Raw genomic sequence first — 17,540 nt, 5'->3', positions numbered from 1 at the left:
TTAAGTTAATCTGCTAAATAAAAGATACACTTGACTTAAGATAAAATTAACCCTTAATTACCCTCAGTCACAAAACTTCCACTTTAGCACACTAATGCAACCCAAGTCAGCACTCCAGTGCAAACAAGGATTTAAAGGCCCAAATAGAGGTAAATGGGTATGATCTAGAGGCCTGCTACCCGACCTGAGCCCGATGGGACCCGACAACATGTGTCGGGTCTGGGTTGGGCCCATCTTCAGGCCCCGGCTTTCGGGCTCGGGTCGGGTCGGCTCGGACATGCAGGGTCAGTGGACAAAACTGAGTCTGCGCAGTGAGCGAGTGATGTCACTATGACCTCATCACGCATGCACAGCAGCTTCGTGGAGGTTCCGAGTCGGGAGGTAAGTAAATGGATGGCTAGGTCGGGCTCGGGTCGGGTTGAGTCGAGGCGGGCACGGGTTGGGTCGGGCTTGGGGCAAAGGCAGAGGGACTCGGGCCGGGTCGGGCTCGGGTCCACGGTGGTTCGTGTGGGTTGGGTTCATTTTCCCGACCTAAAGTAGGCCGCTAATATGATCTGATTGCCATATCAGAAACGTGGCTATCGGCTGACCAAGACTGGGAATTGAATATTCAAGGATATTTGACATGTAGGAAGGACAGGCAAAAAGGAAAAGGAGGTGTTGTTGTGCTGATAATAAGGGATGGGATCAGGACATTAGTAAGGGAGGATCTCAGATCATAAGAACAAAATGTGGAATCTGGGTTGGGCGAAGAAACAGCAAGGGGCAGCAAACATTGATCGGAGTTGTTTATAGGCCACCAAACAGTGGTGGTAGTGTGGGTCATGGTATTAATCAGGAGATTAGGGAAGCAAGTAGCATGGGTAATGCAGTAATCATGAAGAACTTCAATCTGCATATAGACTGGATAAACCTAATGAGCATTAATGCTATGGAGGACGAGTTTCTTAGTATTAGTAAGAAGGTTGTATTGGAGAAATTAATGGGGCTGAAGGTTGATAAGTCCCCAGGACCTGATATTCTACATCCCAGAGTGTTAAAAGAGTGTTAGGGATGGTTTTCTAGAGCAGTATGTTGAGGAACTGACTAGAGAACAGGCTATTTTAGATCGAATATTATGTAATGAGAAAGGGCTAATTAATAATCTTGTTGTAAAAGAACCTTTAGGGATCAGTGACCACTGCGGCACAGTGGCGCAGTGGTTAGCACCACAGCCTCACATCTCCAGGGACCCAGGTTCAGTTCTGGATACTGCCTGTGCGGAGATTGCAAGTTCTCCCTGTGACCGTGTGGGTTTCCTCCGGGTGCTCCGGTTTCCTCCCACCACCAAAGACTTGCAGGTGATAGGTAAATTAGCCATTGTAAATTGCCCCTAGTGCAGGTAGGTGGTAGTGAATATGGGATTACTGTAGGATTAGTATAAATGGGTGGTTGTTGGTCGGCACAGACTCGGTGGGCCGAAGGGCCTGTTTCAGTGCTGTATCTCTAAATAAATATGACAGAATTTTACATTATGTTTGAAAATGAGGTTTTTCAATCTGAAGCCAGGGTGCTAAAGTTGAACAAAGGAAATTATGAAGGTATGAGGGGCAAATTGGCTGAAGTGGATTGGGAAAATATATTAAAAGGTATGACAGTACATAGACAATGGATAAAGAAATATTACATATTAAAGAAATATTACATAGTTTACAGCAACTATACATTCCTTCAAGGCACAAAAACCCCAAACGTAAAGGCAGTCAACCATGGATAACAAAGGAAGTTAAGGATTGTATAAGATTAAAAGAAAAGGCCTATAAAGTTGCCAGAAATAGTAATAAACCTGAGGATTGGGAGGATTTTAGAATACAGCAAAGGAGGATGAAGAAACTGATAAAGAAAGGGAGAATAGAATATGAATGTAAGCTGGCAGAAAATATAAAAATGGACTGTAAAAACTTCTATTGGCTAAGACAAATGTGGGTCCATTACAGGCAGAGTCAGGAGAATTTATAATGGGGAATAGAGAAATGGCAGAGAAGCTAAATGATTTCTTTGTGTCTGTCTTCACTGAGGAAGATACTAGAAATCTCCCAGAATTATAGATCCAAGAGATTAGGGGGAATGAGGAATTGAAGGAAATTAGTATTAGTAAGAAGGTTGTATTGGAGAAATTAATGGGGCTGAAGGTTGATAAGTCCCCAGGACCTGATATTCTACATCCCAGAGTGTTAAAAGAGGTGGCTATGGAGATTGTGGATGCATTGGTGATCATCTTCCAAATTCTATAGATTCTGGAACAGTTCCTGCAGATTGGAAGGTCGCAAATGTCACCCCACTATTTAAGAAGGGAGGGAGAGAGAAAACAAGGAATTACAGACCTGTTAGCCTTACATCAATCATTGGGAAAATGCTAGAATCTATTCTAAAGGATGTGATAAATGGACACTTGGATAATAATAGAAACATAGAAAATAGGAGCAGGAGTAGGCCATTCAGCCCTTTGGGCCTGCTCCGCCATTCAAAAAAGATCATGGCTGATCATCTAATTCAGTACCCTGTCCCGCTTTCTCCCCATATCCCTTGATCCCTTTGGCATTAAGAAATATATCTATCTCCTTCTTGAATATATTTAATGACTTGGCCTCCACTGCCTTCTGCAGTAGAGAATTCCACAGGTTCACCACCCTGTGAAGAAATTTCTCCTCAACTCGGTTCTAAATGACATACCCCATATCCTGAGACTGTGACCCCTGGTTCTGGACTCCCCAGCCATTGGGAACATCCTCCCTGCATCTAGACTGTCTAGTCCTGTTAGAATTTTATAGGTTTCTATGAGATCCCCTCTCATTCTTCTAAACTCTAGTGAATATAGGCCTAGTCGACCCAATCTCTCCTCATACGTCAATCCTGCCATTGCAGGAATCAGCCTAGTAAATCTTCTTTGCACTCCCTCCATGGCAAGAACATTCTTCCTCAGATAAGGAGACCAAAACTGCACACAATATTCCAGATGTGGTCTCACCAACGCCCTGTATAACTGCAGTAAGACATCCTTGCTCCTGTACTCAAATCCTCTTGCAATGAAGGCCAACATACCATTCGCCTTCCTAACTGCTTGCTGCACCTGAATGCTTGCTTTCAGTGACTGGTGTACAAAGACACCCAGGTCTCGTTGCACCTCCCCCTTTCCTAATCTATCACCATTCAGACAATAATCTGCCTTTGTTTTTACAACCAAAGTGGATAACCTCACATTTATCCACATTATACTGCATCTGCCATGCATTTGCCCACTCACTCAACTTGTCCAAATCACATTGGAGCCTCTTTGCATCCTCCTCACAGCTCACATTCCCCCCCAGCTTTGTGTTGTCTGAAAACTTGGAAATGTTACATTTAGTTCCCTCACCCAAGTCATTAATATATATTGTGAATAGCTGGGGCCCAAGCACTGATCCCTGCGGTACCCCACTAGTCACTGCCTGCCACCTGGAAAAAGACCCGTTTATTCCTACTCTCTGTTTCCTGTCTGTCAACCAATTCTCAATCCATGCCAGTATATTAGCCCCATGTGCTTTAATTTTGCACACTAACCTCTTATGTGGGACTTTATCAAAAGCCTGCTGAAAATCCAAATACACCACATCCACTGGTTCTCCCTTATATATTCTACTAGTTACATCCTCAAAAAACTCCAGTAGATTTGTTAAGCATGATTTCCCTTTCGTAAACCCATGCTGACTTTTCCCAATCCTGTTGGGTGTCCTTGTCAATAACTCACTGAAAAATAACATGCAGGTGCAGCAATCCCGTTTATGCTTTCCATAATGATCTGATTGGGCATAGACAACATGGATTTATGAATGGGAAATCATGTTTGACGAACATGCTGGAGTTTTTTGAGGATGTTACTAACGGAATTGATAAAAGGGAAGTCAGTGGACGTGGTATACTTGGATTTTCAAAAGGCATTTCCCCCACAGGAGATTCGTTAGCAAAATTAAAGCACATGGAATAGGAGGTAATATACTGGAATAAAAACAAGAAATGCTGGAAATACTCAGTAGGTCTGGCAGCATCTGTGGAGAGAGAAGCAGAGTTAATGTTTCAGGTCAGTGACCCTTCATCAGAAGATGGCAGATGGAATATAATGTGGAAAAATGTGAGGTTTTCCACCTTGGTAGGAGGAATAGATGTGCAGAGTATTTTTAAATGGTAAAAGATTAGAAAGCGTAGGGTGTCCTTGTCAATAAGTCACTGAAAACTAACATGCAGGTGCAGCAAGCAATTAGGAAGGCTAATGGTTTGTTATCCTTTATCGCAAGAGGATTTGAGTATAGGAATAGTGAAGTCTTGCCTCAACTGTATAGAACCTTGGTTAGACCGCACCTGGAGTACTGTGTGCAGGTTTAGTCCCCTTACCTTTGGAAGGATATTATTGCCATAGAGGGAGTGCAACGAAGGTTCACCAGACTTGTTCCCGGGATGGCGGGACTGTCCTATGAAGAGAGATTGGGGAAACTGGGCCTGTATTCTCTAGAGTTTCGAAGAATGAGAGGTGATCTCATTGAAACCTACAAAATACTTAAAGGGATAGACAGGGTAGATACAGGTAAGATGTTTCCCCTGGTTGGGGAATCTAGAACCAGGGGACACAATTTCAAAATAAAGGGGACGCCACTAAGGACAGAGATGAGGAGAAATTTCTTTATTCAGAGGGTTGTGAATCTTTGGAATTCTCTACCCCAGAGGGCTGTGGAAGCTCAGTCATTGAGTATGTTTAAAGCAGAGATTGACAGATTTCTAAATACAAATGATATAAGGGGATATGAGGATAGTGTGGGAAAAAAGCATTGAAGTGGATGATCAGCCATGATCATATTGAATGGCAGAGCAGGCTTGATGGGCTGAATGGCCTACTCCTGCTCCTATGTTCCTAAATGATCAAATATATAAAACCATCAAATATAAAACTTTTACAGCCAGGTGATGAGGGGGTCTCAGGCTCCCCTCTTGCCCTACCTCTGATTTGACCGCAACAGGGTTTATTCCTATTACATAGTGATTGTGTTCATCACCACTGAGTGTCTTACCTTTTTACCTTTACCGTGAAAGAATCAATCGGACAGGTTTTCTTGAGTTCAAACAATAAAGAGATAAGTTTATTATACATAACACTCTAATTCCGATTTTAAAATGCTAGAAAATATGCTACACATTCACGCATACGTTCACACGAAAATCACACACACAAAGAGATTACAGAGGGAAAAATAAATTTGGTAGATGGATTAAAGTCCACAATAAATGAAACTTGAATACACAGTCTGTGAAATGGATGATGTGGTAGTCCTTGGCTGAAGCTGTATTCTTGAAGTCCTCGCTGGTCAAAGTGCACTTTGTGGTTGGCCTGCTTTGCTCAGGGTTTTTTTGAATGCAGAATTGTAGTTGGCTCTCTTCCCCTGGTCGCTGGCTGTCGCAGTCTATAGGCTTGTAGGGTCCACAGTCACAGACAGTTTTCAAACTTGATGTTTTCTGGGGAGAGGGAAAGTGAAAGTGAGAGAGAGAAAGGGAAGCACGCAACTTTCTCTGCTGCTGCACACTTGGTTACTGCTTATCTCTTTGTCTGTGTAATGCTACAAAAGTGTCTCTGTGTTTTGTTAAATATATTTTTTGAGGATTCATTTTTGAAAGATTGCACGTTAAACGTTGGGGTTTTCAAAGGGGGTCATGAAAAGGCCACTTGACTTCGAAAAACAGTCCCTGGAAATCTTTTTAAAAGGGGCACTGAGCGGTCTTGTGAGGAAGACAAGCCTTTCCGGGAAACCACCTGAATTCCACCCCAATAAACAACAGAGAACTTTGGACACCTGGAGAAGCTGTTTACAAAGAAGTGACAGGTCAAGATGGATGGAGGTCAAAAGGTTGACCTCCTGTTGTCAGTTTCGCTTTTGAATTGTTTTGATTTGGTTTGAACTGTATAAAAAGGGAGACAACTTCCAAGGAGAGAAGAGAATTCCCAAGGAAGCAAAGAACACCACAACCCAGCTCAGCTTTCCAACTGATCTTTCGATTAGGCACCCTACAGCCTTGCAGACTGAACTTGAGTTCAATAACTTCAGAGTATGACTGGCCTTTTTTTATATTTTATTTTTTAACCATGTGCCTGTTTTTCATGCAGTCAGAACTACTCATTATTCCACTATTAACAGGCTCTCTGGACTAATGCTTTGTCTTTCACCACAAGCATTAAAACACGCTTTGCCTTTGTCCCAGGACAGCTTTGTTATTTAATCCCCCTCTGCCCTATCAAACACCTTCTTCCCCTTTGTTCTCTCCCCCACTCCCCTCCCCTCCACTTGCTTAAAACCTAACTCTTTTCTAACCTTTGCCAGTTCTGATGAAAGGTCACAGACCTGAAACGTTAACTCTGCTTCTCTCTCCACAGATGTGCCGGAGCTGCTGAGTATTTCCAGCACATTTTGTTTTTATTTCAGCTTTCCAGCACCTCTCTAAAAGACCCTGAGAAGTCCACTGTGTCAACTCATCTCATCTCCTGACTTGGAAGAAAACCCTTCTAAATTAATTCTCAATGCCGCCTGAAAAATTCCCAGTGACTTGTCTATGTGTACTTGGAGGCCAGACTGCATGCCAGTTTTGGAAAACAATGTATCTCATCTGCTTTTTCTTCAAGAATGAGCATGTATTCAGCCCAAGTGTTTTTGTCTATAATAGAGCTCTAAAAACAAAAATCCCTTTATTTTTCTGGTGTATGTGGGTGTGTGCGAGTGTGAGGGGCTAAGGTAAAAAAGGAACTTTTATATTTCGATCTGTGTGTTTATGCTTTGCTTCTTTACTGGTTAAGACTTGTTTTATAATCAACTGATAATTTTGTTGTTTGTTAAAGAAACCTGGTTGGTGTGTTTTATTTTGGAGTCTATGATTGACCTTATTGGTTGGGGGGAAAATCTAAACGTACGTTGTGACCCGTGGAGAAGTGGAACTAGAATAAACAGTGCACTCCTCCTGGCTCGGTCATAATATCTAAATAGGGGCTCATTGGGGGATAAACCAACACTGACGACATACAATAGTAAGTGGGGTAATAACAAGTGGAAAAGGAAAAGAAAGAAAACAGGTTTCTTGTGCAGTAGATTAAAGTTTACTGTACCGGAATGTCTCTATCAGTTGCTGTAACTTTTCTGGGGATGGAGGATGTATCCCTGAGTGATTTGAGAAACTTAACCAAGGTTAAGCTAATAGCATTGGTGGGATCAGAGGTGAGCTGGCAAGATGGATACAGAACTGGCTCGGTCATAGAAGACAGAGGGTAGCAGTGGAAGGGTGCTTTACTGAATGGAGGACTGTGACTAGTGGTGTTCTGCAGGGATCAGTGCTGGGACCTTTGCTGTTTGTAGTACATATAACTAAATTTGGAGGAAAATGTAGCTGGTCTGATTAGTAAGTTTGCGGATGACACAAAGGTTGGTGGAGTTGCGGACAGTGATGAGGATTGTCAGAGGATACAGCAGGATATAGGTCGGTTGGAGACTTGGGCGGAGAAATGGCAGATGAAGTTTAATCCGGACAAATGTGAGGTAATGCATTTTGGAAGGTCTAATACAGGTGGGAAGTATACAGTAAATGGCAGAATCCTTAGGAGTATTGACAGGCAGAGAGATCTGGGCGTACAGGTCCACAGGTCACTGAAAGCGGCAATGCAGGTGGATAAGGTAGTCAAGAATGCATACGGCATGCTTGCCTTCATTGGTCGGGGCATAGAGTATAAAAATTGGCAAGTCATGCTGCAGCTGTACAGAACTTTAGTTAGGCCACACTTGGAATATTGCGTGCAATTCTGGTCGCCACACTACCAGAAGGACGTGGAGGCTTTGGAGAGGGTACAGAAGAGGTTTACCAGGATGTTGCCTGGTCTGGAGGGCATTACCTATGAGGAGAGGCTGGATAAACTCAGATTGTTTTCATTGGAACGACGGAGGTGGAGGGGCGACATGATAGAGGTTTACAAAGTTATGAATGGCATGGACAGAGTGAACAGTCTGAAGCTTTTTCCCAGGGTGGAAGAGTCGGTTACTAGGGGACATAGGTTTAAGGTGAGAGGGGCGAAGTTTAGAGGGGATGTGCAAGGCAAGTTCTTTACACAGAGAGTGGTGTGTGCCTGGAACTTGCTGTCAAGGGAGGTGGTGGAAGCAGGTACGATAGCGACGTTTAAGAGGCTTCTTGACAAATGCATGAATAGGATGGGAATAGAGGGATACGGTCCCCGGAAGTTCAGAAGGTTTTAGTTTAGACAGGCATCAAGATCGGCGTAGGCTTGGAGGGCCGAATGGCCTGTTCCTGTGCTGTACTGTTCTTTGTTCTGTTCTCTGTTCAAATTGGGGTTAGAGTTAAAACCAGGAGCTAAGAAAGCAGACATAATTGAAGTAATAGCACAACATTTACAATTGGAAGAAGAAGAAAGCAAACCAGTTAAAATTCATTTACAGATGAAGCAGCTTGAGTTTGAACAGAAAAAGGAGGAAAAAGAATTGAAAAAACTTGAACTTGAGGAAAAGGAAAGAGAAAGAGAAAGAAAGGAATTCAAAATAAAAAAGATGGAACTAAGAGAAAGGGGTGGCCTTGACACCAGTGAAAGTTTTGGTGAGGAAAGATCTAACTCCAGCCCAGGACCCAGTTTAAAGTTGTTTAAAGTTGTATAAGCCCACTACATTTGAGGAAAGGGATGTAGAGGCATCTTTCATTAGTTTTGATAAGATAGCCGAACAGATGAAGTGGTCAAAAGAAAGCTGGACACTGCTTATGCAAAGCAGATTAATGGGCAGAGTTCAAGAAGTTTATGCCATTTTCTGAGGAGGCTTCTGCAGATTGAGGTGGCAAAAAAGGCTATTTTCGCTGCTTATGTGTTAGTGCCTGAAGCTTAGAGGCAGAAATTTTGGAACTACGGAGATTGTCTGGGCAGACTTATATAGAATGTGAGAGGGTAAAGCAAATTAATTTTGATCATTGGATACGGGCACTAAAGATGGAAGCCACGCATGAGAACCTGAGGGAACTAATTCTCCTGGAAAAATTTAAAAATTCACTTCATGCGTTAGTAAGAGCCCATGTAGAGAACCAGAAGGTTTCAATAGCCAGACAGGCAGTGGAAATTGCTGATGATTATGAGCTTGTTTATAAGCCTAAACCCTTTGTCTGTCACCCCCCACAAACCCAAGAAAGATAGAAGATGGGAGGGTGAAAGGAAGGGAAGTAACCCGGGACAAGAAGGGACAGCTGGGAACGCCACAGGATCTCCTCCTCACACCAGAAAGGAAGATGCTGAGGGTGGAAGTGAGGTCCGCAAGCCTAAATGTTACCATTGTCAGAAGGTGGGACATCTTCATACAGAATGCTGGAAGATGCGGGGTAAATCCATGAGACTTATTGGGGTACACAAAGCCCAGGCAGAGAAAGGGACCCTGACCGAGAGTACGACAGATCAGGCTGTAGTTCTGACTGCAGCTGTAAGGCCAAGTACAAAAACCACTGAGAGTGTAGGGGATGCGAACAAGATACCTGAGAGTTATAGGGAATTCTTGTCGAAAGGAAAAGTAACTCACGTGAGGCAGGTAAACCTATAGTTATACTTAGTGATACAGAAGACATCCAAACTTTTTTCTGGGGAAAGGCATAACATTTCCACCAGAGACCGCACTGAAGTTAAAGTTCACTAAAGTTTTAGTGAACGTTATTGGCGGGGAGTATATACCCATACTTTTGTATCGGGTGCACCTGGAGTGTGACCTAATGTCTGGAACGTTAACTGAGGCAGTTGTCCATAGTTTGCCTGTAGACAGAGTTGATCTACTCCTGGAGAATGATCTGACCTGAGCAAAAGTAGTAGCTTCTCCAGTAGTCACGGAAAAACCATGTGAAGTTAAAGAGACAGAACAGTTGCAGGAAAAGGTTCCAGGAATTTTTCCTTTTTGTGCAGTTACCTGGGCAATGGCTAAACAAGTTCCAGTGTCGGAGGTAAAATTGGCAGCACAGAAAACAGTCGAATATCTGAAAATTTCTTTGGATTTTGGAAAATCCAAAGGAAGTGTTTAATAAGTCTTCTCTGATCAAGGCTCAGCAAGCCAATCCAGAGTTAAATAAAGTTTAGTTTAGAGATACAGCACTGAAACAGGCCCTTCGGCCCACCGAGTCTGTGCCGACCATCAACCACCCATTTATACTAATCCTACACTAATCCCATATTCCTACCACATCCCCACCTGTCCCTATATTTCCCTACCACCTACCTATACTAGGGGCAACTTTATAATGGCCAATTAACCTATCAACCTGCAAGTCTTTGGCATGTGGGAGGAAACCAGAGCACCCAGAGGAAACCCACGCAGACACAGGGAGAACTTGCAAACTCCGCACAGGCAGTACCCAGAATCGAACCCGGGTCCCTGGAGCTGTGAGGCTGCGGTGCTAACCACTGCGCCGCCTAACAGAACCTGAGGAAAAAGGAATTCCAGAAGGCTATTATATTAAAGTTGGGATTCTGATGAGGAAATGGAGACCTCCTCACAAATCTGCACATGATGAATGGATGGTAATTCATCAGATGGTGGTACCGCCAAAGTATCACTGGAACCTATTAAGGATACCGCATGAAATTCCTATAGGAGGTCATTCTTTTTAAATTAATTCATGGGATGTGGGCGTCACTGGCCAGGCCAGCATTTATTGCCCATCCCTAATTGCCCTTGAGAAGGTGGCGGTGAGCTACCTTCTTGAACCACTGCAGTCCATGTGGGGTAAGTACACCCATAGTGTTGTTAGGAAGGGAGTTCCAGGAATTTGACCCAGCGACAGTGAAGGAACGGCAATATAGTTCCAAGTCAGGATGGTGTATGGCTTGGAGGGAAACTTGCAGGTGGTGGTGTTCCCTTGCATTTGCTGCCCTTGTCCTTCTAGGTGGTAGAGGTCGCGGGTTTGGAAGGTGCTGTCTAAGGAGCCTTGGTGAGTTGCTGCAGTGCATCTTGTAGATGGTACACACTGCTGCCACTGTGCGTCGGTGTTGGAGGGAGTGAATGTTTGTAGATGGGTGCCAATCAAGCGGGCTGCTTTGTCCTGGATGGTGTCGAGTTTCTTGAGTGTTGTTGGAGCTGCACCCATCCAGGCAAGTGGAGAGTATTCCATCACACTCCTGACTTGTGCCTTGTAGATGGTTGACAAACTTTGGGGAGTCAGGAGGGGAGTTACTCGCCACAGGATTCCTAGCCTCTGACCTGCTCTTGTAGCCACGGTATTTATGTGGCTACTCCAATTCAGTTTCTGTCAATGGTAACCTCCAGGATGTTGATAGTGGCGGATTCAGTGATCGTAATGCCATGAATGTCAAGGGGAGATGGTTAGATTTTCTCTTGTTGGAGATGGTCATTGCCTGGCACATGTGTGGCGCAAATGTTACTTGCCACTTCTCAGCCCAAGCCTGGATATTGTCCAGGTCTTGCTGCATTTCTACACGGACTGCTTCAGTATCTGAGGAGTCACGAATGGTGCTGAACATTGTGCAATCATCAGTGAACATCCCCACTTCTGACCTTATGTTTGAAGGAAGGTCATTGATGAAGCAACTGAAGATGGTTGGGCCTAGGACACCCTGAGGAACTCCTGCAGTGATGTCCTGGAGCTCAGATGATTGACCTCCAACAACCACAACCATCTTTCTTTGTGCTAGGTATGGCCCCAACCAGCGGACAGTTTCCCCCTGATTCCCATTGACCTCAGTTTTGCTAGGGCTCCTTGATGCCATATTCGGTCAAATGCTGCCTTGATGTCAAGGGCAGTCACTCTCACCTCACCTCTTGAGTTCAGCTCTTTTATCCATGTTTGAACCAAGGCTGTAATAAGGTCAGGAGCTGAGTGGCACTGGCGGAACCCAAACTGAGGGTCACTGAGCAGGTTACTGTTAAGCAAGTGCTGCTTGATAGCACAGTTGACAACAACTTTCATCACTTTACTGATGATTGAGAGTAGGCTGATGGGGCAGTAATTAGCCGGGTTGGACTTGTCCTGCATTTTGTGTACAGGACATACCTGGACAATTTTCCACATTGCCGGGTGGATGCCAGTGTTGTAGCTGTACTGGAACAAATGGCTAGGGGTGTGGCTAGTTCTGGAGCACAGGCCTTCAGTACTATTGCTGAATGTTGTCAGGGCCCATAACCTTTGCAGTATTTTTTTTTTTTTAGATTAGAGATACAGCACTGAAACAGGCCCTTCGGCCCACCGAGTCTGTGCCGAACATCAACCACCCATTTATACTAATCCTACACTAGTCCCATATTACTACCAAACACCCCCACCTGTTCCTATATTTCCCTACCACCTACCTATACTAGTGACAATTTATAATGGCCAATTTACCTATCAACCTGCAAGTCTTTTGGCTTGTGGGAGGAAACCGGAGCACCCGGAGAAAACCCACGCAGACACAGGGAGAACTTGCAAACTCCACACAGGCAGTACCGGGAATCTAGAGTATCTAGTGCCTTCAGTCGTTTCTTGCGGAGTGAATCGAATTGGCTGAAGTCTGGCATCTGTGATGCTGGGGACTTCAGGAGGAGGCCAAGATGGATCATCCACTCGGCACTTCTGGCTGAAGATTGTTGCAAATGCTTCAGCCCTATCTTTTGCACTGATGTGCTGGACTCCCCCATCATTGAGGATGGGGATATCTGTGGATCCACATCCTCCAGTTAGTTGTTTAATTGCCCACCACCATTCATGACTGGATCTGGCAGTACTGCAGAGCTTAGATCTAATTCGTTGGTTGTGGGATCGCTTAGCTCTATCACATGCTGCTTACGCTGTTTGGCACGCAAGTAGTCCTGTGTTGTAGCTTCACCAGGTTGACACCTCATTTTGAGGTATGCCTGGTGCTGCTCCTGGCATTCCCTTCTTCACTCTTCATTGAACCAGTGTTGGTCTCCTGGCTTGATGGTAATGTTAGAGTGGGGGATATGCCGGGCCATGAGGTTACAGATTGTGGTTGAATACAAATCTGCTGTTGCTGATGGCCCACAGCGCCTCATAGATGCCCAGTTCTCTGTTGCTAAATCTGTTTGAAATCGATGCCATTTAGCATGCTGGTAATGCCACACAAACGATGGAGGCTATCCTCAATGTGAAGACGGGACTTTGTCTCCACAAGGACTGTGCGGTGGTCACTCCTACCAATACTGTCATGGTCAGATGCATCTGCGACAGGCAGATTGGTGAGGATGAGGTCAAGTATGTTTTTCCCTCTTTTTGGTTCCCTCACCACCTGCCACAGACCCAGTCTAGCAGCTATGTCCTTTAGGACTCGGTCAGTAGTGGTGCTACTGAGCCACTCTTGGTAATGGACTTTGAAGTCCCCCACCCAGAGTACATTCTGCACCCTTGCCACCCTCAGTGCTTCCTCCAAGTGGTGTTTAACATGGAGAAGTACTGATTCATCAGCTGAGGGAGGGCGGTTGGTGGTAATCCGCAGGAGGTTTGCTTGCCCATGTTTAACCTGATGCCATGAGACTTCATGGGGTCCGGAGTCAATGTTGAGGACTCCCAGGGCAACTCCCTCCCGACTCTATACCACTGTGCCACCTCCTCTGCTCGGTCTGTCCTGCCGGTGAGACAGGACATACCCGGGGATGGTGATGGCGGTGTCTGGGACATTGTCTGTAAGGTATGATTCCGTGAGTATGACTATGTCAGGCTGTTGCTTGACTAGTCTGTGGGACAGCTCTCTCACCTTTGGCACAAGCCCCCAGAAGTTAGTAAGGAGGACTTTGCAGGGTCGACAGGGCTGGGTTTGCCGTTGTCGTTTCCGGTGCCTAGGTCGATGCCGGGTGGTCCGTCCAGTTTCATTCCTTATCGACTTTGTAGGGGTTTGAGACAACTGAATCACTTGCTAGGCCATTTCAGAGTCAACTACATTGCTGTGGGTCTGGAATCACATGTAGGCCAGACCAGGTAAGGATGGCAGATTTCCTTCCCTAAAGGATATTAGTGAACCAGATGGTTTTTTATGACAATCGACAATGGTTTCATGTCCATCATTAGACTAGCTTTTTAAATTCAAATTCCACCTTCTGCTGTGGTGGGATTTGAATCTGTGTCCCCAGAGCAATACCCTGGGTCTCTGGGATACTAGTCTAGTGACAATACCACCACACCACTGCCTTCGGAAGATCAAATCACGTACAGGTTAACATTTTTACTGGCCAGGTCTTTCCAAGGATCTGTAAAACTTGTTATATGTGCCAGATTGTGGGAAAACCACAACCTGCCATAAAATCGGCATCTCTAATTCCCATACCAGTTATTGGGGAACCATTTTGTATGGTGTCGATAAACTGTGTAGGACCCTTACCAAAAACAAAAGTGGGGCACCAATATATAATCACTATCATGGATATGGCTACTCACTTCCCAGAGGCCATTCCCTTGTGAACAATTTCTGCTATGGTAGTGGTACAGAAGTTAACCCAGTTCTTCACTAGATATAGATTACCGATTGAGATTCAGTCGGATCAAGGTTCCAATTTTATGTCTAAAATTTAACAGGAAGTTATGGGTCCAAATCAAAGAGTCCAGAGTAGAGTCCATTATCAAAGATTTTATAGCAGAGCACTTGGAGAACAGTGGTAGAATCGGGCAGAGTCAGCACGGATTTATGAAAGGGAAATCATGCTTGACAAATCTACTAGAATTCTTCGAGGATGTAACTAGTAGAGTTGATGAGGGGGAGCCAGTGGATGTGGTTTATTTGGACTTTCAGAAGGCTTTCGACAAAATCCCACATAAGAGATTAGCGTGTAAAATTAAAGCACATGGGATTGTGGGTAGTGTATTGCGATGGATAGAAAATTGGTTGGCGGACAGGAAACAAAGAGTAGGGATAAATGGGTCTTTTTCCGAATGGCAGGCAGTGACAAGTGGGGTACCGCAGGGATCGGTGCTAAGACCCCAGCTATTCACAATATATATTAATGATTTAGATGAGGGAACTAAATGTAATATCTCCAAATTTGCAGATGACATAAAACTGGGTGGGAGGGTGAGTTGTGAGGAGGATGCAGAGAGGCTTCAGGGTGATTTGGACACATTGAATGAGTGGGCAAATGCATGGTAGATGCAGTATAATGTGGATAAATGTGAGGTTATCCACTTTGGTAGCAAAAACAGGAAGGCAGATTATTATCTGAACGGCTACAAACTGAGAGAGGGGAATATGCAACGAGACCTGGGTGTTCTCGTACACCAGTCACTGAAGGTTAGCATGTAGGTGCAACAGGCAGTAAAAAAAGGCAAATGGTATGTTGGCCTTCATAGCGAGAGGATTCGAGTACAGGAGCAGGGATGTCTTGCTGCAATTATACAGGGCCTTGGTGAGGCCACACCTGGAATATTGTGTGCAGTTTTGGTCTCCTGATCTGAGGAAGGATGTTCTTGCTATAGAGGGAGTGCAGCGAAGGTTTACCAGACTGATTCCTGGTTTGTCGGGACTGATGTCTGAGGAGAGATTGAGTCGGTTAGGATTATATTGGCTGGAGTTCAGAAGAGTGAGGGGGGATCTCATAGAAACTTATAAAATTCTAACAGGACTTGACAGGGTAGATGCAAGAAGGATGATCCCGATGGTGGGGGAGTCCAGAACCAGGGGTCATAGTCTAAGGATACAGGGTAAACCTTTCAGGACTGAGATGAGGAGAAATTTCTTCACCCAGAGAGTGGTAAGCCTGTGGAATTCGCTACCACAGAAAGCAGTTGAGGCCAAAACATTGTATGTTTTCAAGAAGGAATTAGATATAGCTCTCGGGGCGAAGGGATCAAAGGGTATGGGGCGAAATCGGGAATAGGCTACTGAGTTGGATATTCAGACATGATCATAATGAATGGTGGAGCAGTCTCGAAGGGCCAAATGGCCTACTACTCTTGCTCCTATTTTCTATGTTTCTATGGGTAATTTGGTTGTAGTGCAGTTAAAATCTTCAGCATACCACCCACAGACACAGCACCTTTAAAAAGGTATTATCAGATCCTCAAAATGATAATCAGGGCATACTGTCATGAATATCCCCATGGTTGGAATAAAGGGCTAGCATTTCTTTTGTTTGCTACTAGGGATTCACCTAATGAGTCTAACAGTTTTAGTCCTTTTGAATTAGTTTATGGACGTGAGGTAAGAGGTCTTCTAAAACTAATTAAAGAAAGGTTTTTAGAAGAGGGATGAATCTTCTGTGTTAGATTATGTATCTGTGTTCCAGGAACGACTCATGAGAGCCTGCAATGTGGCTCTGGAACACCTGAAAGCTTCCCAAACAAGTATGAAGAAATGGGCAGCAAGCATGTCAAGACCCGAACATTTCAACCAGGGGATGAGGTGTTAGTATTACTGCCTTTACAGGGTGAACTACTGAAAGCACGGTTCAGTGGTCCATATAAAGTGGTCAAAAGAATTGGTAAGGTAAATTATTTGACCGCCACCCCAGATCGCCGGAAAAAGAATTGGCTGTGTTATATCAATAAGTTAAAACAATATCATCGCCAGGAGGAAGATAAGCAAGCAAAGGCATGGCAGGTAGTAGGGACAGTGAAGGGCGAAAGAGATAATGAGGATGAGGCAGAAGGAGGCCTAGATAATTCTCAAATTGAACCTCCTACTATCCGGTTAGCTCATACTGAATTGTTAGGGAGATTGGATACTGTGCTTTCATATTTAGATGCAGAACAATGAGAAGACCCAACAAGGCTACTCACAGCATTTAAGAGTCTGTGGGGATAAGCCAGGATGTACAATCTTAGCCACACATGATGTGGATGTAGGGGAATCTTATCCTATAAAACAGCATCCTTATTGCTTAAGTCCAGAGAAACATGTGCAGATGAAAGCAGAAATCCAATACATGTTGGAAAAGCACCTAATAGAACCCAGTTAAAGCAGCTGGAGTTCACCAGTGGTATTAGCGCCTATACTCTGTATAGACTACAAAAAGGTTAATGCAGTAGCAAAGGCAGACTCCTACCCAATTTCTCGCTTGGAAGATTGAATTGACAGATTGGGCAGTGCCACGTTTCTTACAAAAATAGATTTGTTAAAGGGATACTGCCAAGTTCCTTTTATACCCCGAGCTAAAGAAATATTGGCCTTTGTCACATCAGATGGTCTTTTCCAATGCCGAGTGATGCCATTTGGGCTAAATAATGCCCCAGCAACCTTTCAGAGACTAATTAACCAAGTGATAGCCAGTGTTCCTAACTGTGGTTTACCTTGATGATGTGCTCGTCTACAGTGACACTTGGAAAGACCACTTGGAACAACATGGGGCCTCTGTTTGGAAGGCTGATTCGGTGATAAACTTTGTGGAAAAATTTAAAAACCAGAATACCAGACTATTCTGATGCAGTTTACTATTACAGCCCTATCACTTAAAGATTATCCACATTGCGGGCATAAATAATTTTATTGCAGATGCTTTATTGAGAATCTAACTTTGTTTTGAGTTATCTGA

At 44.3% G+C, this 17,540-nt stretch overlaps 1 protein-coding gene across 1 annotated transcript in view; it reads right to left on the bottom strand.

Annotated features, from left to right (window-relative positions):
* Positions 1-5,138: 5,138 nt before the first annotated feature.
* timm10b (translocase of inner mitochondrial membrane 10 homolog B (yeast)) overlaps positions 5,139-17,540 on the bottom strand; it is a 31,898-nt gene continuing 19,496 nt past the window's right edge. The window contains exon 3 of the mRNA XM_068032758.1: positions 5,139-5,520. Coding sequence (XP_067888859.1) covers positions 5,245-5,520 — 276 coding nt within the window. The 3' untranslated portion in view covers positions 5,139-5,244. The remainder of the gene's footprint in view (positions 5,521-17,540) is intronic.

Source organism: Heterodontus francisci, chromosome 6 (assembly GCF_036365525.1).
Source record: "Heterodontus francisci isolate sHetFra1 chromosome 6, sHetFra1.hap1, whole genome shotgun sequence".
Taxonomy (NCBI): Eukaryota; Metazoa; Chordata; class Chondrichthyes; order Heterodontiformes; family Heterodontidae; genus Heterodontus; species Heterodontus francisci.
Note: the sequence above shows the minus strand (reverse complement) of the source record. Positions and strands in the feature narration are given on the sequence as shown.